General features: G+C 38.1%; 1 protein-coding gene across 4 annotated transcripts in view; it reads left to right on the top strand.

Annotated features, from left to right (window-relative positions):
• The window catches only part of SON (SON DNA and RNA binding protein), a 37,556-nt gene extending 18,750 nt beyond the window's left edge, over positions 1-18,806 (top strand). For 3 of the 4 annotated variants that reach the window (XM_068688777.1, XM_068688762.1, XM_068688751.1), the window contains 6 exons: positions 3,798-3,908; positions 4,317-4,433; positions 11,942-12,089; positions 16,167-16,235; positions 16,319-16,434; positions 16,912-18,806. In XM_068688777.1, the coding sequence (XP_068544878.1) occupies positions 3,798-3,908; positions 4,317-4,433; positions 11,942-12,089; positions 16,167-16,235; positions 16,319-16,434; positions 16,912-17,070 (720 nt within the window). In that variant the 3' untranslated portion in view covers positions 17,071-18,806. Of the gene's footprint in view, positions 1-3,797; positions 3,909-4,316; positions 4,434-11,144; positions 11,225-11,941; positions 12,090-16,166; positions 16,236-16,318; positions 16,435-16,911 lie in introns of those variants that run through there. The other variant, XM_068688771.1, reaches the window with a different exon arrangement.
• Positions 18,807-21,087: the final 2,281 nt, after the last annotated feature.

Genomic DNA, 21,087 nt, shown 5'->3' with positions numbered 1-21,087 from the left:
TAAAAGGAGTAAGAAGTAAAATCGTCCTACCAATGTTAGAGCAATAACATTGAATCGGAATGTAATCCATTAAAAATAGATCTGAAAGTAGTTTTTAAAACTGCTGTTTCATTGGATGTATCTACTCGTTTTTTCAACTTTATAGTCACGTTTTCTTATACAGTTGTCTTCCATATGGCCTTCTAAAGGAAATTTCAATTGTATGTATAATAAACTGAAAAAAATATATGTTTTTCCCCTTGAGATGTCTTCAAAAGGATATTTTGTTGGGGTTTTTGTAATTAAGTAAATTATTTAAGATATTTCTTTTTTTTCCAAGTTGATGTCACTTTATTGCATCTAAAGACTTGTTCTCTCATGCCTTTCAAAGCAAATAAATAAGAAAGCCTTGCTTTCGATTTCTGATTAAATCATTTTTCACCTTGGTGCATTTTGTTTTTCAATGATTTTCTAAGATTGTACAATTCACTTCCCAAAGCACAGTTGGTATTTTCTTCTGTGTTTTTCACAGCACCAAAATCCGTGAATTTAACACATTCAACAGACACTTTTATTGTACACCCTAAAGGCGGAGTTTGAGGGTCAGGCACTGAAATTCGCTGTTGTCTCAGTGTAGATATTAACTGCTGTCTGGTCTGTGTCAAGAACCACTACTGAGCCAAATGCTCTGAACTGTTTGTACAGAATATTGTTCCCAGTTATAAGTGTATGTATTTTTTTAAAAAAAAGCCCACAGGGTAGGAATGTTTTAAGCTAATACTTGGCCATGTTTTTACCAGGCGGTAAAAAGTCTTCAAGTAATTAATGATAAGCTTGGTTCAGGCAAGCTGTGTAGATGTCCACATTCAGGTTGCCAAAGACAGGAGGCATTTGACAAATGGGGCTAGACAAGCACTGATGGTTTGTGTATTGATGATGTATAAGAAGCCTTTAAAAATGGCATTGGAGTAAATATATTCAACATAGCTTTCCTTTCTGTCACGTGTATCCTTATAAATGCTTGTAACCATTTTGTCTGTTTATATATTTTGTAAATAAATATTTTCATTTGCATTTACCTTAACGTGGTTTGTGTTAAGGGTGATTTCGAGGGTCAGTAGCTGACAGCAGAACATACCCATTCCATTCTGTTTGGCAGTCCTTAACCTTGAACTATAGGAAAATTCTTGTAAGAGCAGGATCCCTGTATGTTTCTCCAGGGAGTTTGAAAGGTAACAGAGTGCTTCTCTGCTTAATGTTATGACTTATTTTTTTTTAAATGTTATGGGACTGTTTATGGATGAGATATGCTTATTATGCTCAACAGAAGCAGATAAGCTCCCTTGCTGCTAGAGTAAGGGTAGTGAGGGAGCATGCTTCGATCTTCAGGAGGTTTGATATACAATTTACCTCCATTCATATTGCTTGCTTGCTAATTTTGGTATGTGCTTGTCACAATTCTGATTCAAGTCTGTGTTGATACTAAAAACAAACATATAATTGGTTTTATTATCTTTTTGTTCAAGTCACAGGATTAGTTAGTTGTACGCAGCCTAAAACGGCCCTGCTAAAATATTACAAATTATATTAACACCCTAACATTTTATTAAAACAGTTGTTTGTGGTGGTACAAGATGGAGGAAAAAAGTCATGCCTATTAATCTGAAGTATCGGCATGCGTGTAGATGCCAGGGAAACGTAGAAGGAACAAGTTATGTTTGAAAGCTTGAAAGTACCGAGATAAAATGTTGGATTTAAGTTTGGAATATACAGTGGTGACTATTACGCAGAGAAGCCCTCTTGATCTAAAATGCAGGAAATGCATTTAGTGTATCAGTGGACTAACAAAGTGTGTCACAAAATGCTCGTCTTTGTTGTCAGCTTCTTCCTGCTTGATTCAGTATTTGTGTGTGTGGGGAAAATGTTATGAAAACTCAGGATTGGAAAGGCAGAACTCTGACAGAGAATAGCATGCTGAACTTGAAACTGTTTTACTTGACTAAATAATAACAACTTTTCATACTTCAAGCAGAGATTTTTTTTTTTCCAAGATCCAAAGCTGCCATCGCGTGTCTTGACATAATACAAAGCCATGCTGGTCTCCAAAATGGTGACTGACCATGTGGGGAAAGTGTATGGGAATTCTAACTAACCAGGGTATCTACTAATAGGCCCCAGTCCGGTAAAGCACTAAAGTACACATGTATGTTTAAGTATGTGAGTGGTCCCAATGTGATTTCAGTGGACTACTTGCATGCCTATGTGTATTGCTGGATTGAAGCTTTTGGTGAGTAGAATAACTTTCATTTATCTCCTGAACCAGTTTCACAAACAAAACTTTAAAGAATTACTTGAACTGTATAAGGGGGAACTTGTTAATGCAAGACAGTGTATATTGCAAACAAATGTTCTTTTGCAGACATAAGTATTGTGTTGAGTGATTGATAGAAAATCTTTTAATTCTTCTTATGCCTTGTTTATAGTCTGTGTTTTTGTCATCTGGGACAATACATAAACATTGAAGTCAGTTTCATAGACTCTTTGGACTTTATGGGATTTTGAGTCTGTCTTGGTCAATGCCAGATGCTTTAGCAACATGATAGGGAATGATACTCCTGGAGGAAATACTTTTTGACCTGAGCTGTAAAAAAACAACAACAACAAAAAATCACCTTCCCCCACCTTAAACTAAGATTTAATAGCCAGAATACAAAAATAATTGCTATGTTGCATGTGATTGTAGACTTTATTTGTCTGCCTGTTCCTGTTATTTCAGGATTTACTAAATTCTTGATGTGTCTCTTGTGGCAGAGATTTTCTGGGTTAGCTATATTCTTCTTTCAGCAGAGTCAGTTTTAAATTGGTTTTGTTTTTTTCCACTAGCCCTTTATTCTAGTATAATTCAACTAAGTTTCACGTGTCTCTGAGTATTGTTGTTTTTATGCCTTCAATCCATAAAGGAGATAGCATTTGAAGCACAGGTACTTACATAAGAGCTGTATACTAGCCATAATCTATGTTCTAACATACCAAAATGTTGTTTTGTTTTTTTTTTCTTGGCTGCTGTGCACACAGAGCAGAGGTTTTCATTGAGCTTCTTTGTTCCATATTTTTACCCAGATGATTTTGGTTATGTGGGAGATTGTTTGATTTTTTTTCATTAAATTTTATTCTGGTTTAGCAGCACAAATATAAATAATCCTTTCCAAAACAGTCAGTATTGTGAACTACGAGTCTGGTTTCACTTCTATGCATTTTTTTTTTATGCTGATTATTAAGCAGTAAAGCCAAGTTCATGGAATGCATGTGATTCTTGCTGTAGTATAGCTTGAAGTTTTAGTGTGACTTAATAGGGTACTCATGTAAACAGCTCTATATGAAGGCCTTTGCCTATTTTTTGTTTTTGTTAAAATTATGTTTAATTCTGTTGGTTAATAAGATTCCATTGAACTCTAACATCCAAGTATTAAAAAATAGAACTTTCAGGGACCAAAACAGAACTCTGCAAATAAATCTTTAGAGATTCTTAAATAAATCTTCAGATATTTTTTATGGGCAGATCATACTAAATTATCAGGGTGTTACAGTTTAACTTCAGATTTTCTATTTGTTTAGGAAAACTCAGTGTATGTACATAAGAAGTAGTCCCAGGATTTTTTTTTTTTTAAATTGCCTATTTATATGCCAAACCAAAACTTTGATGTGTAAAACAACTCTGTTGTACTTGTGATATTTGTTCTGCAACAGCTTTTTCCAGATCAGATGGGATATTATTTTTTTTTTTGACGTATTTTTAAAAAACATCTTTTTCTTCCTAGGGTGTGGACATAACTACAGCCATGAATGATCGAGCACTGGCTCAGAAAAGGCTTAATGAAAACACGTTCGATTTAGAGGCCATGTGCATGCTAAATCGTGCACAGGAACAGGTATGTTGCACTTTTTCATCAGTGTTTTGATCGAGTTAAAAAGTGTAAATGTTTATTCTTTGTAGCACTTGCATTTCCTATTTGTACATACGTGTCTATACAGCTTTGGTACATTTTTTGGAAGCTCAACTAATGGGCACATACTTAAAAAAAAAAAAAAAAGTATTTAATTTGCCTTTTATAGTGCTAATATTGAACCACAAACTTGCTAGACTCAGAGTTCAGGTTTTAGAGTTAATATAAAAAGATACTCAGTTTTTTGAAGTCTGCATAGAAGTGAGTGGTAATGAACATACTACTAAACACAAGTGAAGAATCATATGAAAGCTGTTGAGAAGCAATAGGAAATGGTTGTGACAAAATCTGCAAAGTCTTTGTTTTGGTCTTACATTGATTTTTGTTTTGTAGATTGATGCCTGGGCTCAATCAAACTCCATACCTGGCCAGTTCACGGGAAGTACAGGAGCACAGATATTGTCTTCGGATGAGCTAACCAACAGTGGTCCCCAAGCATGGATTAGAAAGGTAGAAGTTATGCAGACATACTTGTCTAAATATCACATATTAAATATCAGCGAAAGTATCGGAACATGCCAGAAATGTGCTTTAAAAACCTATGGTAATGCATGTGTCAACTACAAGAGACTGAGTTAAATCTTTGTCTTCGATCAATTTAGCTACTTGCTGCTGCTGTGTTCATTTTGTTGTGCGTTAAGACGTTGATCATGACATTTCAGTCGAACGTCTAGAGTACCGCAATAAGATGTGCGTCTGATACTTGAGTCAGTTCATACATACTTACACTGAAATGACATTCACGATACTGGTATGGCTGCAGTGGTAGGTCCATCACTACTTTTACGGGATTGAAGCAGATCAGGCAAGGTTTGATCCTGATGTCATTGAAGTCAATGATACTTTGGCATCACCTTCAGCAAGCCAAGTCCCAAACAGCCATTCTGTTTGGCTTGGTTCTGTCTGATGACTGCTTTGTCTCTATTTGTATCACCAGTGTTTTCTGGGAGTCAAAAATTGGGAGTATTAAAACAGGAGTTGCAGTTGGGTTCATAAGTTCAACGTTATCCTCCAGTGCAATAGTTACCTCTTCCTACAGAGTACTGCTGGCTTATTTTGGGGGTGTGATGCGTCATACATACATGCGTTTTATAAGTTTAATAAGTCATGCTTCATCTTTTGAAAACGAATGCTGAACTGGTTCTCTGTCAAGAAGTAGAACTGAGGAATTCAAGCAATATCTGTATTTCAGATGAAAAAGAATAATGAGTTACGGTGGTTATTTTCACAAGCAATGTAGTTGAGTATATGCTGGATCTGTTTATCCTTCCAGAATTCGGTGTTAAGGCAAACCTCAAAACTGGTAGGTTAGACTTGAGGCTTAGCTAGAATTTTCCACAAAACTTGGTGTAAACTGTGAACACAGAAGTCTAGAATTATGGCAGCCTAAAAATAGAAATATTTTCGTCAAGATTCACTAACTTGTTTTTCCACTTTGTATAGCCAAGCAATACAGAGAGCCAGGCAACACAGAGGTCCAACTTGCTAGATGGGAATCTTGGGCTCTTGTTATGAATACCGAGTGTAGATAATAGTCTTATTTTAAAAATTATCAACTTGTGAGATTGTGACAGAACAGCTGTGATTACAATAATTGTCCCTGGCAGAGGAACTTAGACATGTAAAGCACACTCAGCAGGGAGGTGTGTTGGTGAGGAGAGGAGAGCTTTTTCTCCAAGAGGCTTGCGAAAGAGATCAGCAAGCTTCCTGAGGGTTCTGCCTTTCTGCATACCTGGAGTGGAATCCCAAGGCAAAGGAAAGCAAGCATCTCAGATCATCTCTTTCCCAAGCCTCCTTCTCATCCCCTTTTCCTTCCCTGAGGTTCTGTGCTGGTGGTCTTCTGTGCCTTGCAGTAACAGGAATGTCCGCTAAGGAAAATTAAGTGGAGAAGTCATGTGTTTTTTCTTGGTCTTTTAACTGTACTCTGTCGTCCGACTGAAAGAAAGCTTTATAAGGAGAAAATGAGAGAAGAGTCTGGTGTCTGGCTTGTGGGCATAACTGCTGTGAGGAGCAGAAGCTTATTGGAATGTTTTGTTGAACCTAGAAATAAGAGTGAGTTGGCAGAAGCTCTTATGTCTTTCCCATAGCTGTAAAAATGTAGTGGTTTACAGTAGGCATCCTCCTTGGCAAGCGTCATGTAGTTTGTCAGAATGGAGGCTGCTACTGTAAAGAAGAAGAGTTGATGGGTGAAGATCACTTCACTCAGAGGGTGGTGAGGCACTTGACCAAGTTGCCCAGAGAAGCTGTGGGTGCCCCATCCCTGGAGGTGTTCAAGGCCAGGCTGGATGAGGCTTTGGGCAACCTGGTCTGCTGGGAGGTGTCCCTGCCCATGGCAGGGGGTTGGAACCGGATGGTCTTTGAGGTCCCTTCCAACCCAAGCCATTCTATGAAGATAGTAAGAAGGACACAGTCCTCTTTCCTGCTCGGCATTCCTCAGCTTGACTTCTTTTGCTCTTTCCAGGTTCATGTTCGCACACACATTGCCATCAGACTCATAGGATGACAAGTAGTTACAGTCATGCGCCCTCTACAAAATGCGTTAGGGCTGACTGAGTGTCTTCCTGGTTTTAGGAACGGTGGGGCCCATGAAAGCCTTCCCAAAACTCAGGTTTGATGAACTTAATGTGGAGTCGTATCCATACGACTTCACAGGAGGAAAAAAAAAATGAATTAGGGATAATGAGTTATGAATGCATGTTATCTTTCTCAGTGACACGAATACGAACCGACCATGAAATGCAAAGTACAGGTTACGTTTTATTTAGGCACATGAAGTTGTAACATAGTTCCCGTTAATTACGCGATGTAGTGCTTGAAATCAGAATTGTACTTACTTTTCTTTTCTTAGGACAAAACAAAAGGACGTATTTTTTGACATTAAAAAATATATTTGTAATTTTCATCTACTAGTAGGGCTACGGGACTTTTGGGATACGTGGCATGTGTAAATTAATGCAATTTTCTGACTAAAGATGGAGTTTACTCCAGGCGATTAGGATTTCATAGGAGATTGCCATAAGAGAGCACATGCCATAAGAGGACTTGTGGATGTGTACTGGTTAGCAGAAACAGAGGCAGTGTCAGCTAGGCATTTGGTGATCAGGTGAAGAGAACATCGGTAAACAGAACATCTGACAAGTACACACATTGTGCTCGACAGAGGTAATGACCAAACCAGATAGCTGTAATGAAACAGAACAGCAGTGCCAGGAGGGGAGAAAATCTAAGGTACTTAGAGAACTTGTGTGATAAGTGCTTTTGTCACTTTGCATTTCCTGGATTTCAGCTTGCCTTTTTTTTTTAAACGTTAAAAATGACTCTGGAGAGGTAATACGTACTCACATCAAAATATGTTTGGAATTTCAGTTTTATCTCAACCAAGTTTTGAGGGACTTAGCTACTGAAACAGTTACGTGACACATTTGAATGAGTGACATACCAATTAGGAGTAAGGTGTGTTTTTTTTTTTTTAAAGTAATACACTAATTCATGATGTTTATGCATAGGGTTCTGAGCAGTATTCGTAGAGGAATGATAATGTTGTTAGGCTTCTTTATCATTACAACAATTACGAACAATAATATCTTTTTCTTCTGAAAAATGGTTTCTGTTTCAGTTTATCATCACTGGTGTAATCAGTTCACAAATAGGACTCGTTCTGGAGGTTGCTTCTTTTTTTTTTTCTTCTCACAAATACACGGTGCTGATTGAATAAATGTCAAATCAGTGGAAGCAGTCAGATTTTTTTCCAAGCAAATTCTCTTGAGGTCTGCTTAATCAGACTTTTAGCACAGTCACCACTTGATTCTGGATTTACCATCTTAATTCAATGGCCTGAACTTGCTCTCCAAAACAAGGTTTTTGCAACTTTTTACATGCACAGAGTAATGCTTGGGGTTTGTTTCATTTCGTTGTGCTAAAGCATGACAAGCAATTTTACAGTGGCCTCTAAAATGTTGGTTTTTGTGTAGTAAGTTCTGAAAAATTGGATCTTTTCTTCCATTCTTCACAATCTAGCCATAGTAGATGAACAAAATGCTAATGATAGAGGTAAAAGTAAGTCTTGTGATTATTACTTGCACAAGGACTGGTGTGTCTTTTGCCAAGCTGACCTTTTAGCAAGGCAACCTATGAAAATACCAGTATTCTTACTGCCGTATGTGTCACACAAGGAGCTTTATTTGGAAATGAAAGCCAGGTGTCAAGGCAAATCAGCCATGTTATATTGATTGGTTATACCGGGCTGGCTTCTGCTCAGTCCTCAAGATGTTTTTTGCAGCTATCCTCAGCTTGGTTTCGATTGATTGTCTGCAAAAGCTGTGAACAGAAATCCTGAAGCTGATTGTGAGCGTAGTTTTTGTAAGGCATTTGATGGGATTCTATGGAAAGATGTTCCCCTTCTTGTACTGGGGAAAGAATGTGGCTTCAGCTAAAAGTGCCACAGGTTGTATAATGGAAAACTCGGTTGCTTTGCAAGTTTCACCAAAAATACTTCACTCATAAGTTCTTGGAAATCATTCTTAAAGTAATCTGGAGACAGCCCGTTGAGCTACAGCTGGAACTAACTGCTGGCCTTTAAGGCTTTGTTGTGCTTTCCTTAATAAAGCATTGCTCAAAAGAGAGAAACCTGCCTTCTGACAGAACCTGGGCTTTAATGCCCATCAGCTTTGTGAGAAGGAACAGGTGTTTTCAAAGAACATCCATTGATAATGTGCTTCAAGACCTCTCAAATAATATTTTGGAAACTGCAGCTGCTATTCTATGGTTTTATTTAATCCCATATGTTGTTTTTTTTCCCTAAAGATAGCTTTTGCAGTAAAAGAATGGTGACTGTGTAGTTCACATTGTCTTTAAGCAAAAAGCAGCAAAATGATCTTTCAAGTGTGTTTTTTTTTTTTTTTTGTTAAAGCCCCATACATGCTAATTTTGGCATTTGTAGTTTATTTTTGATTAGTGATGCTGATTTCTCCCCTTCCCTCCTGATTTGTTGCCCTAAAGTGCCTTAAAAAAGGGGAATAATTTTTAGTTAAAATTACTGGAAAAAAAACCAGCTAACTGAACAGGTTTTACTGTGTAGCCTGCTTTTTAAAGAAAAGTTAGTGACACGAGAATTTGGCATGTTAGTTGTCTCCATCTGCTGGCAGAATGGAAATGTGCTTTAATTGGCTGACTTCATGGAATTCAGAGATCAAGAGGAAAGATGGCATCAAATTTTTGTGCTGCCTTACTCAAATTGGGAGTAAAGAACGAAATATTATAGTTATTTTCTAAATAATTCATCCTGACAACAGAAACCAAGTACTTAGAAACCTGAGGTTAGTTGTATTCAATGCTATTCAATTTGATACGGACCAGATCTGCAGGGATACCTGGCTGTTAAGTACTTTGTGGGACAGAAGAAGCCTTTTACCGTTTTAAAACTGAAAAGATGCTTATATCTTGCTTCCTTAGTCTTGTTATCATTTCTAATATTTTAAATTTTTAAATATCATTAGAAGCATAGCACTAATTTTTACTTATACTCCATTAAAGCATGGAGTACGTTTGGTTGTATTGAATTACAAGAAAGAAAAGAGGCACATAGAACGTAATTTTACAGGCAACATTAGTGTTTTGTATTTGTTTTTCTTATTTAAATTTTTTTTTGAAGAATATTTTTCCCTACTGCCATCCTTCTTTGCTTCATTAATAATCTGAATCAAAGTAGGCGTCTTCCAGCTCTCTTCGTATTGGTGCTAGGCTTACTTGGTTTAGCATTTTAATGTGATGCCCAAGTACAACTGTTCTGTAATGAAACAAAACTTAATCATTTCTAAGCCCTTGTTGTCTTGCTTATGCTGTGCATGTTAAAAATCAGCACAATATTTAAAAAGAAAAAGCACAAACTACCCAAGTTATCACATAGGATTGTGAATTCATATACTAGAACAGATGTGGTTTTGCCTTTTTATTTTTTTCTTTAATAAACTGCGTTTCGGAATGTAAACCTCCTTATTTCCAATATCTGGAATTTATTCAGGCTCTAATAATTATTGTATAGGAGCTCAGGGCGTTAATTTTCAACTTGGAATATCACTACCTCGATTGTTTCCCTTTTTCTTTATACGTTACCCCGACCCTCAAATTGGTACGTTTGCAGGTGTGCTTAGAAAGCTGTGTCACAGTAAAATGACCTCGTCAAGAAATGTCACTCTTTCACTTGTGAACTGAATACACGCTGGTGATAATGAAACAGATGCTTACGTTGAAAATTCTATCATTGCAAAGCAGGTACAAAAGAGGAATCGGAACCCAGGGTGACATTGACTGGGGTTTGTATCATTCTCGGCATGGTTGCCCTTTTCTTATGAGAGGTTCCTGGAAAAGAGAGGGGAGAATGAAAAATGGAAGTAAGTAAAAGCCATTCTAGGTGTCTAGATCGAGGCAGTCGGTATCGAGGAAGTGATTGTCTCTGCACACACACACTGCATGATCTGCACCAGTCCAAACAAAAGTGAAACTGGAGAGGTGGGTTTAACCTCTCTGCTCTTCCATCAGAGCGCCCTGTGAGTAAATGCAGCATCCAGTTGCATGACTGATAGGTATTTCCTTCACTGGTTAGTTGGTAAATATTTGGAGAAGTCTTACCACAACCTTCCGGATTTTTTTTTTTTTAAATCTTCTTAACACCATGAATAGCGGGGATTACACACATGCGTTATTGGCGTGCATCAGTTGCAAATGTTGAAAAGCTAATCCCCTTAAAAATCCGTGATCCTTGGTCTCTGCAAAAGTAAGACTTCTGGTTTTATTTACTTCCAAATTGGAACCAAGGAACTCTTTTCAGTCTTTGTCCAAATCTCGGAAATGCTTACTTTTGCAAGCACAACTCAAAATTCAGGAGAAAAACAACAGCAAAAAAAGGTTCTACTAATTTGCTTTGATAGTAAGTAAAATTTCTACAAAACTACTAGGCATTGTATCCTCTAACCTACTATGAGAAATAACTGATGGACTTATCAGTGCCAGTGTGTAAACTTGTATATTTTAAGACAAGCAATTTTTTGCCGTGATGGAAATGATTGACTTACTTACTTGGGTCAGTGGGTGGGGCAGAAGAGAGATGATAGTTCACAGAATAACCTGTGAACTTTCACCCCTCTATATGGAAACTTGTTTCAGGGTCAAATCCTTGTAGCTGCCTTCTTGCCACGGTCAATGCCAGCCCTACTATTCACAACACTGCGGCCATCGAGGCCTAGGTACGTAAACATTTAAGGAGTTTTTAAAGTTCTTTACATCAAAACAGATTTTTAAAATTTCTGTTTATAAGCTTTCGACAGTTAACAGCTATTGTGTTAATGATGATTTGAAAGAATGTGACGACTACTGCTGCTAAACTGTGTGGCTAAGCGCCTTTTTTTCCTTTAAAAAAAGAGAGAAAAGAAAAGCCTGTATCTGTTTCATGTGGATTTTCAGTGTAGAACTTGAATGTGCAACTGCCGTGTAATAAAATGGGGAAACTTTTTATGTTTAAAGTACGCGTAAACACGATTTGAATGTCATTACTAAATGTGCTTGTATTTTGTTCAATAAATAGGTACACTTGGCACAACTGTTGCCAGTTAAACAGTTAACACTGCCTCCATTCACGAGATGCGAAGAGACGCATTGGAACCAGAGTAGTGTGTTTAAAACTGAACGGTTATCATTTTGTTAAGTTCGTACGTCGGAAATGGGTCACTTGCCACTTTTGGATTGTGCTAGGATTTTCTTAAGTTGTTCTTTTTTGGCAATATTGATTTGTGTATTGTGTGTCTGCGTGAATTCTGGTTTATACGGCTGTAATAAAGCTAAGGTGTATTTTTCTGAATTGAGTCTGTGAAAGGTTGTTAGGAACATTTTTGGAAGCTCCCACTTAAGTTTTAAAATCCCAGTCCTAACTTTAGGATTTGTTTTACTTTTCTTTTTCTGGATAGGATCAGTTCTTAAGAGCAGCCCCTGTAACTGGAGGAATGGGAGCTCAACTGATGAGAAAAATGGGCTGGAGAGAAGGAGAGGGGCTTGGAAAAAACAAAGAAGGCAGTGTTGAACCTATTATGGTTGATTTTAAGACCGATCGAAAAGGTAAGCACTTCTTAAATGTTGTATGGCAGTATAAACTTCTTACACCTATTTTGAAGATAGGCAAAGTAATTTTTGAAGTAGTAAGCTTTTTCTAGATTCACTTCCACGGAGAAAATGAAAAGGGTGATGCAGGTGATTTTGATACTAGTGTTTCAAGGCCTGGATTAATTTTATAGGTCCTGTCCTTAAGCCTGGGAACACTTCCAGAAGTGTTCTTCCAGCTTCCCCTGACTATCGCCTTCTACTTTAAAAAGGGGTTCTTAGCTCTTAAACAAGTGATATGCCTCAGTTGAATGTTTGGAAAAGGCAAGACAGGGAAATGAGTTGTGGAAAAACCACTGCGGTTGGTCTGGAGAACGTGGCTGAAACAGGAATGGGACAGGATGTAAGGACTGCTTAACTTCAAATTGTGGTGAAGGACAGAGCTGGGAGCTGCAGAGCTGAGTTACGGCTGCCTTTCAGCTGAAGTCCTGACATGAATGGAGTGTCACGCTGATTTTCAGGTCTTCCAAACGGATGGTTTGCTTTCTTAGCCATCTGATACACCTGCTTCTCCATTTCCTAGCCTGATCCTGTGACAGCCACCTCTGCTCAACTGCAGTGATGGTTCCCTGCTTGCTTTCAAATGTTGCCTTAGCATCCTTTCCTCTTCATAAAGTCCATGGCCGCAGGTAGAAAACCGTTGCACTGGTCTCATTTGATTCAAGAGAACAAACTTTTTACTTACAGGCTGCCTAAAGTGGCAGCACGATTTATATGGTTGGCCATCTTGCCAGCATATTCAGCAAGACTTCAGTATTCAGAGGAGATGTTTATGAAAACTTTCTATCTGAAATACCTATTCAAATTTTAAACATTTTACGTAAAAGGATACAGAATTGTAGCAGTTAAGATTTATCACTTAATTATTCTAATATGCATGTTATCAAACTGATGCACCCCAGACTGGGAAGTTTTATTATGTTATATAGATAACATCTAAAATTAAAGCATAAAATATTTTGAATTCTAACTTCTGTCAATGCTCATAATTAAAGAAGAAAACAAAGCATGTAAGTGGAAATGTAAAGCTTGTTTGCAGAGATGCTATTAGTTCTCAGTACTGCTCAGTTGATCAAAGTCAGTTAAAGTGTTAATTTATACAATTTGAATATTAAGGGAGAACATGAGAAATCTTGCCCAAGCTAGGAAAATATCCATTGCTTTCTGAATTCTAAAGACCTAGTAGCATAGTACGGTTTTACAACCAGAGAAGTGCAACAGTCTCAAAATACGGGACACAGTAATACAGACATCTTCGTTTAACATGAACAATGACAAAACTTGCTTTTCAGTTGTTTTTCTTCTGTGCAACTTTTCCATTTAAAGGGGGGGAAAAAAAAGATACTCTGGTGACAGTTACTGTCAGGAAATTCTTCGAAAAATGTTCTCTTTGTTCCTGTTACTCATTTACTGTGGTCTTTGTAGATGCTGTGTTGTAGAGTTCTCACTGCTGGTAAGAGTTCCTTCAATTTAGCTTGATTATTTATCAGTCAGAGGGAAGAAATTGAAACCAGAAATTTGAGGATTGTTCTTAAGTAGCCTGCGTAACATAGTGGTGGCTTTTTGTGGTGAGGAGGGAAGAGTTGGCTCTGTACGTTATATTGCTTGCTTCTTATCACATTGTAGGAAAGAGGAAGCTATTGCTGCGCATCCTGTGAACCCTTCTACCGGTAAAATAATTCTTGGGATGCACACTTTCATTACAGCTCAAATTTCTGGTTCTAAAAGTGTATCCCAGGATCTGAACGTGATTTCAGATACAAATTTCCTTAACACTTGCAGAATTTAAAATTAAAATTTCAAGGATCAAGCCCAAAGTTCACAGCCAGGATAAGGTCCTCTTTGAGCTGGCCATTCTGTCACAGATAGTTTGCTGTCTCTCCTTCATACAGCTTATTTCTCAATTATGTGAGGAAGAAATTAGGTGGAGATAAAAGACATCAACTCCTGGCACTTGATGGATTCATCTTTAAATACTTACAAGCTTAGTGATGGATGGGTTTTGCTTTATTTTTACCTATTTTTTATATTTGGTTATTATCATATTGAATCTTCTGTTATTCTCACAAAAATCTATTCTGTGTTGATAAAGAGTACGCCTGGCTCAAAATTAAGAAATATAGTTATAAGGTGACAACTTGCATTATGAAGAAGCAATGCTTCATGCATTACAAGGAAGGAATTGAGCAGTGGTGATACATTCAAGAAACATAGCTGAAAAGCTTCTTCATACGCAAGTGTTCTTGAATGCTTAAATGTATAAAAAGTCAAATTTTCTTAAGTTCTTTGTGGAGGTTTACAGACTGTTGAAGTGAAGGCTTAGAGAAAAAACGCTCAGCACGTGTATATCACTGAAAATCAGGCTGAGGTTTTAAAATGGGGTCTGTCAGTCATTAAGAAAAAAAAAAAACACAACCAAAAGAAAAAAAAAACAAAACCACAGAAACCTCCACATTTTTAGAACTTATTCACAAAATAAAATACTTCTTCTAAATACAGGAGCAAGCAGTTTACAGAAGAGATGTTCAGTAAGCTTCACTAAGATATGAACCAAAAAGTTGTCTGCCTGTGTCATAGGTTTCCATTAGACCCTGCTTTCTTGGACAGTGGTTCAGATCTGTGTTCCTCTGGCAGAATTGAAATTAAAAACCTTCTTGAACATTGCTGTTGGTCTCTGTACAAAGACGCTTGGTCCACCAGTTCTGAGTGAAAAGCAGAGCTAATCAGAGTCTGTCGCAGCTTTTCTCAGAATCCCTCTTGAGCAGCCAGGGACAAGATGTGGAAGATGAGTGCCAGGGACTCGGAGTGAGGGAGACACAGTATTAATGCACGCACGAGTGATGTAAGAATTGTTTGTTCAGAGGAACTCTTTGGTTATTTTGGTTATAAACTTCTTTAATGAAAAACAACAAAAAAATACAATTTTCATTTTGATATCTATGGGGACTTAATGCTACTTGAAAAGTCCATATTTAAGAGCTGCATGAATATTAGGATGAAAATCTAGTAAGGAGGGGAGAATTTTCTTTTAAAGCAAAAAAAAGGCCAACAAAAATAAGCTGAAGGAACAGGAGGAAACTGGAAACAAATGCAGTATCTCCCTGTCTTTATTCACCAAAGCAAGGAACAGAAACAAAAATTGAGGTAAGAAACAAGGTACCGTTGAAGGATTGAAGTCAGAGAAATTTTGAACCACCAGGCAGATACTTTGTTCATTTGCAGCTATTTAAGGTAAGGGCAAACTGAATTGAAGGAAACGTGAGTCTTTTCATAAGTATGGTGTGGTTATTGATATTTGGTACATTTTTGACGATTGTTATATTTTATCCTTTACTCTTGAAGATTTTAAAAAGGAAAGTGTTCTGCTGTTATGTTTCACAGTGGCTTCCACTGAAACTTGTGCTCTGTTTATTACCTTTGGGCCCAGTTGCATGCTTTTCTGCTATTTTATGTTCAGATGCAATTGAAATCACTTAACTGGGCTCTGAACTTGTCCATTCAAAAATAAATAAATAAATTTGAATACTCTTAAATAAAGAGAGCACATGTTATAAGGACACTATTATTTGATACAGTAAAAGGACATACTAGGTACAGTTGATACTGGCCAGTTGATGTACTTCACATGCTTGGCATGTTAAGGGCAAACTGTTAAGGTAGTGGATGGGTTTTGGGTTGCACAACAGTGGTAAAAATACTGAATGAGAAAATGGTTTGAAGTTTCTCTCATTCAGTGTTTCTCCAAAGAGGGTGCAGAAAACCAGATGTTTCCTGACTTGCTTAAGACTGCTCAAAAGTTTCTGCTAGTTGGCTTGCCTAGAATCTTACGGGAGCACTTGAGAAGAACGTTGTCTGTAGTATGGAGATAAAAAGAAAGTGCTGGATGAAAGGGAAGTTTGAAAGACTTCTGGGAAGACAGTCATACGATGTCACCATGTTTTTGTCTCCACTGCTGTGTGTTAATGCTTTCCTTAGGAGAATACAGAAACTGTAAGGTGAGAATCATAAATATAAACTTGATGATGTTTTTTCTAGGGCTTGTTGCTGTGGGAGAGAAGGCACAAAAGAGATCTGGACATTACATTGTGATGAAGGATCTTTCAGGTGAGAATTTTATCTTGAAAAACTCATTCAAAATGATTGCTCTGGTAGCAGCACTGCAATTTCACATGTATTTTATCCTTAAGGTAAACATCCAGTTTCTGCATTGATGGAGATCTGTAACAAAAGAAGATGGTCACCACCTGAGTTTGTGTTGGTGGATGATAGTGGGCCTGATCATCGCAAACACTTCATCTTCAAGGTATGTTTGAATATCCTTGTTTGCTATTCGTTTCTCTATTAAAAGGTGGTATTAAATTTCTTTGTATTTGTGTATTGCAGGCTGGTGCGTGCTGGGCAATGTCTCAGTGCTAAACTTTCAGTCCAGTTTCTGTAAAGGCCAAGTCAGATCTCTTAAGCACGTAAAATTGTAAATCCATCAAGAAACTCTGATCTCGTTCCACTTGTTAGTAAAATGATTCACTTGTGTGGAGTCACATTCTCGCATCTTGTTTGCAGATGTTTTTTTAAGTCTTGATGTTTTAGATAGTGAGCAAGGCTTAGTTATTTCTGTCTTATCTTAGAATGTAGTCTTTGTTTTCTCATGTGATTATCTTTTATTAATAATTACCATTTGGAAATGATTACGCTCACAGACTAGAAAGGAATTCTGTCTGCCCCTGAAAGGGGAACAAAGAGGCTCGTGCTAACACATCTCTTTTCCCTCTCTCTCAAACAGGTGAGAGTCAATGGAAATGAATATAGGCCTACTTTTGCCAGCCTTAATAAGAAGCATGCTAAAGCCACAGCAGCAACTGCGGCTCTCCAAGCGATGGGACTTGTACCAAAGGAAAGCATGGTTAATACCACCATGTTTAGGAGTGCCTCACACCGCTAGATATTGTTTTTTATATTGACATTATTTCAGATAATTTTACTCTGCACAAAAATGGTATTTGCCCTGTCATGTTGTAAATACATTGGCAATTCCCACGTTGTAAAAACTTGTACAGACACCTTCAGGTTTTTCTTTTGTACCATCAAAATGTATTTAAATCATACTTAGTTTTTGGTATGTTTATATTGTTTACATTAGTGATGTAATTATTTCTTAAATGACTAAATCAGACGACAGACTCTGGAGGCATCAGTAATCTAAACCCTTGTTTTAAAACTCATGCAATTTCTCTTCAATATGGAATGTTAACACTTTCATACTGTTTTGTACGATGCTGCAGTTTTCCCTGGTCTCGGTAAAGCTACTCTTGCACTTTTGCCTACAGCTGGTAAAAGGCCACGCAGCTTACCTTAGTCTAGTCAAGGCTGGCGTGTACTGCTGGACAGATACTGGGCCAGTACTGTTACCCCTGTGAGAACGCAAGCAGTGGTAGCCCTGTTGTACAGTGTTAATTAACGCTGCGGCTTCTCTTGGAGTTTTGGTTGGGGGTTCAACTCAGTGGTGCACTGCAACTGGCCATGCAGCCCATACTCTACGACACACGTGATTAGGCAAAAGACTTGCTGAAAAAAGGGATGGCAGAAAGTCCAGCAATGGAAACCGATGAGACTTGGCGATTTCAAAGCGACTCTCCCTGCATGTTCTGAGAAGGGAGATAACGGAGTTGTCTATTCCAAACAAAATTAACACACTGCCTGATGTTGATTGTATGGATTTGTGGTTAATGTGAATTTTAAAGTCTAACAAATCTACAACTGGATTGGGGGGAGGGAGGGGATAGAATGATGCTTAAATTGTTGTACCCAACTTGGTCAATAAAGCAGCACAAGTTCATAATCTTAATCACTGGTCAGTAAACAGTAATTAATATCGATGCCAAAAGAGCTTTGTGAAGAAACGCACAGTATAAAATTGCCCTTTACGAGGAGTAGCGGCAGCTGTTAGGGCTGCGGAATCTCTTTAGTCATGTTCAGTTGCTTTAGACTCTTACCAAATTACGTCCTTGGGCTGACATTTTCCGTAACGGTACTCTGCCCTCAAGGAGACAACCTGATCCAGAGTTTTGGCAGTTTGATAAGGGAAAGGAGGTAGAAGGCTTCTCCTTTTATTTTTTTTCCCCTCTTAATTTAAGAAGTATTAGTTCTTTAGCTATGTGCACTTTGAATTGGCAAGGGCATTGTACACAATTTGCCAGATGTGTCTGTGTTACGAGCAGACTGCCAGGACTTCTGTACGGATTGTAGTGGTGCAGGTGCTTACTTCCGAAAAGTCTTTGAGGTCTTTGTGTATTACATCTACTGACCAGAGCTTCATCGGGGACAGGAACAAAATATACTTGTACGCAGTAAGACTGTGCTCAGGCCTAAAGTGAATGAATGACCTTTGCGATGGCAGTAGGATCTTGGAGGTGAAGAATTACTAGTAGCTCTTCTTCCACAAAGTAAGTTATTTGTGTGTATTCTCTCAACTGTTACTGAATGAGGTCTCTTTCTTTGCCCTAAATGAACAAGTACCAATGTCTCCTTTTGCATACAGCAGAGAAAAGGTACTGGGTTCTCTACCACATACCCAAGAAATAAAACTCCTTATTAGTCTATCAAAGCACTCTAGAAATGCCTAAGTTTTTTGTGGACGTAGTTGTCTCTAATTAAAGTTTTTTTCCCTTTGGCTTCTCACCTTCAGTCTCTGTGTAAAATTGTTTGAAGATCTCCTTGCCTCATTTGCTTGAACTAGTTGTAAGGTGTGTATTAAAAAGCTTAAAGGGATGGTACAGCAACGGGAAGGCCTGCTGTGGGAGAACTGGGTGTTGTAGCCATCTTAGCTAAGTCTGGCTCTTTGATGTCTGACTCCAAGCAATTAACTCAGGATGTGGGAGGCAGCTCCTAAAAAGGCTTTTGGTTAAATGTCTGCTTTGATACAGCTGGAACATCAGTGACGTTGGTCGTTCTCTTCGGTTTACGGTGTCCATGTAAGCACTGGTTTCACAGCTGTTCAGTATCAAGCCTGGAACATAACCTCTTGTACTTGTTAATTCTGTTCTTTTTTGGTCTGTGTTCTCCATGTACAATGTAGACATACGTGTTATCTTACAGCAACGGGGAGCGGATGAATTCAGTCCCATAGAAGACACCATTTAAAAAGTAACTGTTTAGGCAAATTCTGGATTTCATGCCTTAAAGACATGGTACTGTATGTAGATTTAACCTTTGATTTTTCAGGAAGACTTTAAAAGAAATTAAGGTGTGTAATACCTTAATTACGACACTTCTTGACTTTGAGGTTTCTATTTTAGTTCCGTTACTGTTTAGAATGATATATTAATTTAAAGCTAGTGCAGAGATGTGCTTCTGTTAAGTTTGTAAATTTGCTTTGAGTATCCTTCGCATGCAGGAATAGACAAGTAGTCATATATTAAAAAGACCAACTAGGAAACACTCTCTCGGGACCTGTTTATTTATGCAGTGCTTTGGCTGTCTCAGGGGTGACTAGCCTGTGACTCCTGCTAGGGGATGACATGAAGTGTTTGCCTGTTGGATTTCCTCTTGGTGCGGAACTTTCCTGAGGAGTGATCTCACTGAAAGTGCTTCTGACCTTCCTGGGGTGAGGAGCATTTTGAAACAGGTGCCCGAGAACTTGTAGCGAGCTTCCACCAGAACAAATTCTTGGCAGTCTACTAATTTTAAGTAGGTTGGGCTGGAGAGGTAGCAAGGTGAAGGTTCTGTGCCCTGGGAAATTTGAAAGGGTCTCTTGAAGAGCAAAAACTGTCTAAAATCTTCGTCAACTGCTTCAGCCTCGATCTCTCAAACAAGTCACACTTGTAATGAAAATTCACCCATTTGGACAGGTTAAATAGTAATTAAAAAAACAGTGTTGGAATAATGCTGATACGTACTGAAAACACATACTTGGAGTGGAAGAACAGCAGCCTGGGCAGTGTAATGCTGTAGCTCTTACAGGAAAAATTAGAGGGAGCCAAGCACACCTCAAGGGCAGCACACTTAACCACAGAGTTACAAGCAACAGCACCATGCTTCTGAAATTAGAGGCAAAGCTGACTTAGAACCAATGGAGTTTGTATTACAAGGAGGAGCCACAGCTTCAGGTAATGGTGCACAGCAAGTGGTAAAAGAGTCCACTAGCAAATGTTTTGACGTTTATCTCTCTGAGAGCCCAAATTCATACTGGAATGAGTATAATTTAATAACTGCCAGCTATTAATTGCTGTTAGTTTATCTCTGGAAGTCTGACATGTTGGATGTGAAAATACCAACTGTAATTACCAGTAACTGTAGTGTTTCCTAGAAGCAGATAATCTGAAGTCTGCAATATTGAAATCGTTACCAGCTTGAGTAATTACAAGTGTTTTCCCATAAAGGCAGCTACAGCAGGGTTTTACTGTATTATGTTCACCAACTTTACACACAAGCTGCTGTAGATGACTGGAGTTGGACGAAAAAAGTTGGTTTACAGCAAACTGCAAAACCCTACAGCAGAGCTAGTGCTGATGGGGGCAGAGGAAGAAGACTAAAAAAGCGTTGGAGTAACTGTTTTCTTAACGTGACTGCAGGGGACAGCGCTAACACAGCAGCAACTGCAGAAACGAGGTCTTCTGGTATTCCCTGTGATGCCACCAACACTCGATTTTTCACTACCGGTGTTTGATATGAAGCAGTAATGTGCTTTGTCTGGTCTTTATGTTTTTCCTTGAGTCAGATTGTGCTACATGAACACCACCAAAACTGTATTTTTTGGAGAGTTATTGTTTAATATTCTAAGCTGCATTTTTTCCATCATAATATAGAGACCTTTATCCAGCTTTATCTAGCTTTCCAGATGTCCTGGCCATTAGACTAGCAGCATCACGGTAGTTACTGTAAAGCAACAACGTAAACATAAACTATTCAAGTATAACTGTATACATGCTGTACTCAAGTGGTGTAGCTACAAAATAACTTG

This window comes from Anas acuta, chromosome 1, assembly GCF_963932015.1.
Source record: "Anas acuta chromosome 1, bAnaAcu1.1, whole genome shotgun sequence".
Taxonomy (NCBI): Eukaryota; Metazoa; Chordata; class Aves; order Anseriformes; family Anatidae; genus Anas; species Anas acuta.
Note: the sequence above shows the minus strand (reverse complement) of the source record. Positions and strands in the feature narration are given on the sequence as shown.